Below are 7,232 nucleotides of genomic sequence, written 5' to 3' on the forward strand. Positions count from 1 at the left end.
TATTTTTCATTTTTTTTTTAATATTCAAAAGAATTGTATGTGGATTAATGTCATATAATTTATTTTTCTAAAATCCTAAAAACAAAAAAGTTATTAAAGGTTTAGTGAACCTTGGTATTTTAGGTTTAGGTTCCACTTTTGATTAATAAATAATACAAAAATAGTAAAAATAATCTTATCACTATGAAATTTACATTTTTGAAATCAAGACGCTGAAAACTCTAATAGGTTTTCGTTTCATCAAAAAATTCAATTAGAAAGGCCCTCAAAAAATTAGGCTAAGGTAGAAATCTGATATCGTTTTACCTTAGTTATTTTTTTGGAGGTCCAAACATAGGCTCGGTGGGACCAAGCCTATCTCGAAGGAAAAAACAATGCTAAGGTTTGTTTCCCATCCCTAATTTTAATAAACAGGCACCTGTTTTGCTTTGTACGGTTGAAAACGAAACGAGCGCCTATTTTTAAAAACGGGCGCCCGATTCTAAAATGGGCACCCGAATATTTGAAAAAAAACGGGCACCCGTTTAGCTTTAGGCACCCAAACCAAAATAGATGCACGTTTCCGAAAAAACGTGTGCCTATTTTTGAATGGCTCGAGCACCCGAAGCAAAATAGGTGCCCGATTTGTAAAAATCGGGCACCTGTTTCTAGCGGGCTCTTTTCCCAACCCACAGACTTCCGCGGAATTGGGACCCAACTTTGTGCATTTACCCGTAAATCCTAATTATTTCCTATTTGTTTTGATGATCCACATTGATTGTTGTGCAAGTTTTTGGTGGTTTTAATGATCCGGTGTTGTTCTTCGTGTTATGCGGTATTCTTGGTGGTATAGCATGTTGCGGTTGATCTTGGCAAGATTTCCGATGGTGTTGCATGTTTGCAGATTTGATTTAGGTCCATTTTATGTCATGTATATCATTTTATTAGTCCGGTGGTCAATCTTTGTATCGTGTGATGTAATTTTATAATTGTGAGATGAGGGTTTAGTTGACCTTGTAGTCAAGGTTGATAAATTCATGTAACTTGTGTGATGATGTGATGTCTGCATTATCAGAGAGAGGTGTATAAGCGAATAATGGAATTCATCCTTCGATAGTGTGTTTGAGAAGAGTTTTGGAGGGTTGCAAAGAAGGCATATGTGCTTAACTGGAACTATCATCAGGCAATAGCAGATGATATTATTACAGTTCATTCCTTCTAGATTGTAGTTTGTATCTTGTTGTAAGTCATCGAGACTTCCTTGAGGGTTGTAGCCTTCCGGGTTATTATATTTTGAGCAATGAGTTCTAGGAAATGAGCCTGAATACAGGTGCATTCCCCATTGTAATATTTACACATACTGCTGCAGAGTATCATCTTATTGTGGGTAGGTTCCCACCATGGCTTTTCCCTTAACCGGATTTTCCATGTCAAAATCTTGGTGTTGTGTGTTGTGCTATCAGCTTACATATCTTTGTTGTTGTTATAATTTATCTGATTTGCATTTAAGGTTAAGTTTGATAATCCAGTGAAAATTGATTCACCCCCCCTCTCTCAGTTTTCCTTCATTATTGTTGCCAACAGTTCTTTGGGCCTATAACCCTACAAATAACTACCAGATGCTCCATTAGTCTTCTATCAATCGATACATCTTTTGAAACATAAATAGTTTGGAAAACCTTATGATCCATTTTATCACAAAAAATTTCCTCCTTTGATACAGATTTTTCACCATTATTATCTTCCTTCACCTTGTTCTACAACTCCTCCATCTTCGCCCCCCTACCTTTAACCTCTCATTATTTATTATATATTTATAGCATATAAAATAACAAAAATTAAATGTAATCTAATATTATTTATTATATATTTATAACATATTAAACAATTAATTTCAATTTAAATACTTAAATAAAATTTAATTAATTAAAAATAATAATTTTGACCATCTTTTGACCCCTTTTCCCTCTATAATTATGGGGAAAATAATATTTTTATATAATTATTTAAACAAATAATTATGAAGAAAACAATATTCTTATATAATTATTTAAAAAATAAATAGAACCTTTATATTAATTTTGACCCTCTTAATTTAACCATTTAAAAAATAAAATTTAAAATTTGTATCTTCAAATTCAAATTTTAAAAATAAAATTCAAAGTTTGTATCTTGAAATTCAAAATTTGAATGCATAGATAAAATTTAGTTATTATTTTTTAATTGGCCATCTTTAAACTTTTATTATTTATTATATATTTAACTTTTTACATATAATATGGGATTTTACCAAATGAGAATTCTGTAAACGCATGTTTTATAACCATAAAAAGCACACTAAAAGTGGCCTTAGGATGCCACTCATAAATGATGAAGCAGCAATTGATAAGTAACTCGATAAATGTTTTAACGTAGACCTGCTTGGAACCCTAAGCACTCCTAACCAAAAATAACGGCCAACATCAAAGGCAGCCTGAGAAACCTTGAAAACAATTCATTTTGTGCCAAGGCCTATCACAAGAAGAAAATGAAGTCCCAACTATGGCACTGTAACTTCTTTTGATTCTCATAACTGTAAAATATCATTTCGAGTTGCAAGCTCCCTATGGCTAACGACTAACTCATTGAAAAAAGACTCAAAATATCATCTAATGTTGAGGTTTGAAAATATCTGCAACTTTGATTCAGCGCCACCGCTAACTATACGGTCTCCTTTCCACCAGTCTGCACATAGAACCTTATCTGTATGTGCTTCTAGCGTGGCTAATGGAACCTTGCTTCTTATATCCCACAGCTTTACTGTCCCATCATACGATGCTGAGATCAAATGATGCTTGGACTCCGCATGCCACTTGCATGCTGAGATCCAAGATTTGTGTGATGACAATTGAAGAATAGGCTTAAGAGACCCTGGCAAACGAGGATCCCATATTCTAAGAACACTATCAGCCCCAGCTGCAGCAATTAGTGCGGAGTTTTCCCCACCAATACTTAAACAAAGAAGCACTTTACCACAACTCAGAGTGTTTGCATTGACCCCAGTTTCAACAACCCAGCTCCTAACTGAATGGTCCCAGGAAGCAGAATAAATTGTATCCTTTCCAAACCACACAACTGAAGAAACACATTGTGTATGTCCTTCCAATGTCTTTGATGCTTCAATCTGAGAATCAAGCTGCTTTGTTGGAATCGCTGCATCTTCCAATTTTCTCTTCTTCAGCAAACCGCCATTGCTTTCAATATCCAACTCTCCAGAAACTTGCCATATTTTGATTGAGCAGTCCCAAGAACCTGAGCAAATCAAATTCCCATTTGGGCTTGCTGAAACAGTCTGAACAGAGTTAGTATGACCTCTCAACAATTTGCAAGGCCTGACCATTTTCACATCTGTTGTGTGCTCATTGGGGATGAACTGCCAGAGTCGTAGAGTCCGATCCTTTGAGGCAGTAGCTAGGTTTAGAGAGTTCAGATTATAATCTTGTATTTTCACAAAAGCAGCAGAAGTGATAGCATCTCTGTGTCCCTCCAAAACATGCGTACATGATCCATCTGCTTTCCATATCCTTCCTATGTTATCATACGAGACACTAAATATGAAGCTGGAACAAGAACCATCAACTGCACTGACCCAATCTTTATGTAAAAGGGGCTCTTCCTTATTAGGAGGAACCACTGCTAGTATATATTCTATATTAAGAATTTTTTCCGCAGAAATGTTCTTGATGAGCAGCAGCTTTTCAAGAGATGTTCGAACCAATTCCCCTTCAACAAGAAAATCAAATCGCTGAGGTTTTTCATGGCCAAGAATGGTATTGATGACTTCTGAGAGGCCATATCTGGTGAGATTGGCAGGAACAACGAAGGATGTGGATGGAACTTTTGATTCAGGCGGCAGTTTTGTTGTGAATCGAACCTGCACCTGCCGAGATTCTTCCTTATTCTGCTCGGAACCATTTTCTTGTGCTGTGTCCATACTTTGAGAAACTAATAATTTTGAGCTTAAACCCTGGATAAAAAGGATACCCACATTACAGTTTAGGGGTTCGGGGGTTTAAGATTATAGCCGCTATTATATATTTAATTTAATCATTTAAAAAATAAAATTTAAAAATTGTATCTTCAAATTCAAAATTTGAATGTATGTAGATACAATTTAATTTTAATTATTTTAAATTGACCACCTTTAATCTCTTATTATTTATTATATATTTATAACATATAAAAATAATAAAACTTCATTTAATCTAATTGAATTTCAATTTGAATGCATAGATACAATTAATTTTGAGCACTTTTGACCCCTTTCATATTTATGAATATAATTTAAACAAATAATTAAAACAATGTTTATGTATAATTATTTAAACAAATAATCTTTTATTATCAATTATAAATAAAAAAATTAACCATATTAACCTCTTCTTATTTATTATATATTTGCAACATATAAAAATAATAAAACTTTAATTTAACTTAATTAAATTTCAATCTAATTAACTCCTCACTGCTGAATTTAACTTAGACTCTCAATTATTGCTTCTATTAAGCTCTTATTATTTATTATATCTTTATAACATATAAAAACAATAAAAATTCAATTTAATTTTATTAAATTTCAATTTAATTTTATTAAATTTCAATTTAATCGCAAAGGCTTTGTTTATTTATGACTTCCTTAGCTAGCTCCTCTCAATTTCATTTTCACTATAATAGAACTTTCATTTCTTCTCCTCTCAATCTAATTATTTTGACTTCCTTGGTTAACTCTTCTCAATTTCATTTCACAATAATATAACTTTTATTTCTTTTCCTCTCAATCTCATTATTTTGACTTCCTTGGTTAACTCCTATTAAACAAATATTTATGAAGAAAATAATGTTTCTGTATAATAATTCAAACAAATAATCTTTTGTTATCAATTTTAAATAAAATTTTTAACCATCTTAACCTCTTCTTATTTATTATATGTTTGCAACATATAAAAATAATAAAACTTCAATTTAGCCTAATTAAATTTCAATCTAATTAATGAGTTTAACTTAAACTCTTAGTTATTGCTTCTATTAAACTCTTCTTATTTATTATATCTTTATAACATATAAAAAACAATAAAACTTTAATTTAAGGCTCATGAATGGGCTTCATCGGGTGAATCTGATTAGTAATAGCCAAGGGAAGGAAGTTTGGTGTAAGTCGGAGGATGGATGGATAAAAATAAATTTTGATGGGGCTTCAAAGGGCAACCTAGGACCCTCAGGTATAGGATTTGGGGTGCGGGATTTTCATGGGAATGTTTTGGCAATTAGAGCTTGAGAAACAAATTGATGATGAGATGAATAATATAGCGGAGGCATTGATGACACTAAATGCAATTCGGTTTGGTAAGAAACTGGGTTTCTCCAAATTGCACCTAGAACGAGATTCATTAATCATAGTGAATGCTATTTTGGCGGGTGCAACACAATTGTGACATTTACAGAAAGTGATATAAACTATTAGAGGTGAGTTGGCATCAGTACAGGATTATCGAGTTAGACATGTAAGGCGTTTTGCAAATGATGTGGCAGACAACCTGTCAAAATGGCTAGTTAGCTTTGAGGTGGTTAGGGAAGTACGAGTTGCAGATTTCCATATCATTCTCTTTGATGATTTTTGGGATGACACTAGGACTAATGATAACGATATTAATGAGTATTGAGTAAGGGTATTGATTGATGTGACTTGGCTTGTGGGAGTGACCGTGTCATTCTTAGATTGGCTGTAGCAATCTTAGGTGGTGGAGGCATTATGGAAGCGAATTTTCATTTGTATACTGACAAACCTCAAGTTTTTTTTTTTTGGGTTAGCGATGCTCCTAAGAATGAAGAATTTGTTCAAAGTGAAATATTATGAGTTCATAAGGTTGATGGAGATGTTATTGGGGGAAGTGTTTATGGTTTCTAACCATAGGTTTCGTTCGAATATGGATATTGTTACCATGGTGGTTGATTGGGATTGAAATTGGGGGATATTACTAGTAATGTGCAGTGGGTTGTGAGGTCTATCGTTGAGGATGAATGGTTGGTGGGCTTGAATTTTGTGCTCGAATGGGTAATTCTTGGTGCAAGCTTTGATGTCAGTGAGGGGTTTGAGGACCCTATGTTGGCGGAATTGTACAAGCTTGTACCTTTCATGCGCTAGTCGACAAACTTCAACTGTGATGAATGACAAGCAAAGGCCCTCATTTCATGGGATTCTTTGAAGAATATTCTATGGAAGAGGGAGGCTCTCGAAGGGGGTGTGTTCGTGGTAGAAAATGGTGAGGGTGGTGACAATGGAGGGAGGTGGGAAAGTGGGAAAGGAAATGATGAGGGAGGAAGCCAAAGATGCTGTGAGTGGTGGAATGGTGGGGGAGGTTCGATAATGTTTCTTTTTTTTCCCTCTTGACTATCAGGAAAGCTTTTTTTTCAAAAGAATGTTTGTTTTCTCTGGTGTCTATGTTCTTGTATAGGGTTTTTCTAGTCGGGGTTACTCTTGTGACAATTTTGTGGTGGTTTTGGTATGTTTCAAAGGTGTTGGTAGGTGGCCGTCAGGGTTTGTTTCGAATTGATTGCTCTCTTTTCTTGTTACTATACAATAATTTTGGGACGTGACTGGGTCTGGATTTGATGGTACTTTGGTTTTCCCTCATAGAGTGACCATGGTACTGTCATTGTTTGGGTTAGATTTTTAGGGATAAAATTTTGATCTGTTGTTAATGGCAGAATGATATGGTACTATGTATACAGAAAGGGTTTTCTAGTTTTCAACATCGTGAAGTTTCTTTTAGGTTGATAGGGGAGCAATGAAGATATGGATATGTAAGTTTTGAATCCACAGTAGCTAGATGGAGGTTGGATGAATCATCTCTATGTACTTTTTTGATTAAATATTCATAAAATATACTTTTTTACCGATCAAAAAAAAAAACTTCAATTTAATCTAATTAAATTTCAATAGATTAAATTTCAGTTTAATTAATTCTTGCCAGTTTGTTTCGATTTTATATCCTACCCATATGCTAGTCACAAATGCTTTGTTTATTTATGACTTCCTAGCTAACTCCTCTCATTTCATTTTCACAATAATAGAACTTTCATTCCTTCTCCTCTCAATCTCATTATTTTTTCTTCCTTGGTTAACTCCTCTCAATTTCATTTCACAATAATAGAACTTTCATTTCTTCTCTTCTCAATCTCATTATTCTAACTATAAGATATAAAAATAATAAAAC

The 7,232-nt window shown here is 33.7% G+C and overlaps 1 protein-coding gene across 1 annotated transcript; it reads right to left on the bottom strand.

Annotated features, from left to right (window-relative positions):
- Positions 1-2,317: 2,317 nt before the first annotated feature.
- Positions 2,318-3,952, bottom strand: LOC131074277 (ribosome biogenesis protein WDR12 homolog). The gene has a single exon (XM_058010860.2). It carries the CDS (start codon positions 3,950-3,952, stop codon positions 2,624-2,626), a length of 1,329 nt encoding a protein of 442 aa, XP_057866843.2. The 3' UTR covers positions 2,318-2,623.
- Between the last annotated feature and the right edge of the window lie 3,280 nt (positions 3,953-7,232).

This window comes from Cryptomeria japonica, chromosome 7 (genome assembly GCF_030272615.1).
Source record: "Cryptomeria japonica chromosome 7, Sugi_1.0, whole genome shotgun sequence".
In the NCBI taxonomy this organism is placed as follows: domain Eukaryota; kingdom Viridiplantae; phylum Streptophyta; class Pinopsida; order Cupressales; family Cupressaceae; genus Cryptomeria; species Cryptomeria japonica.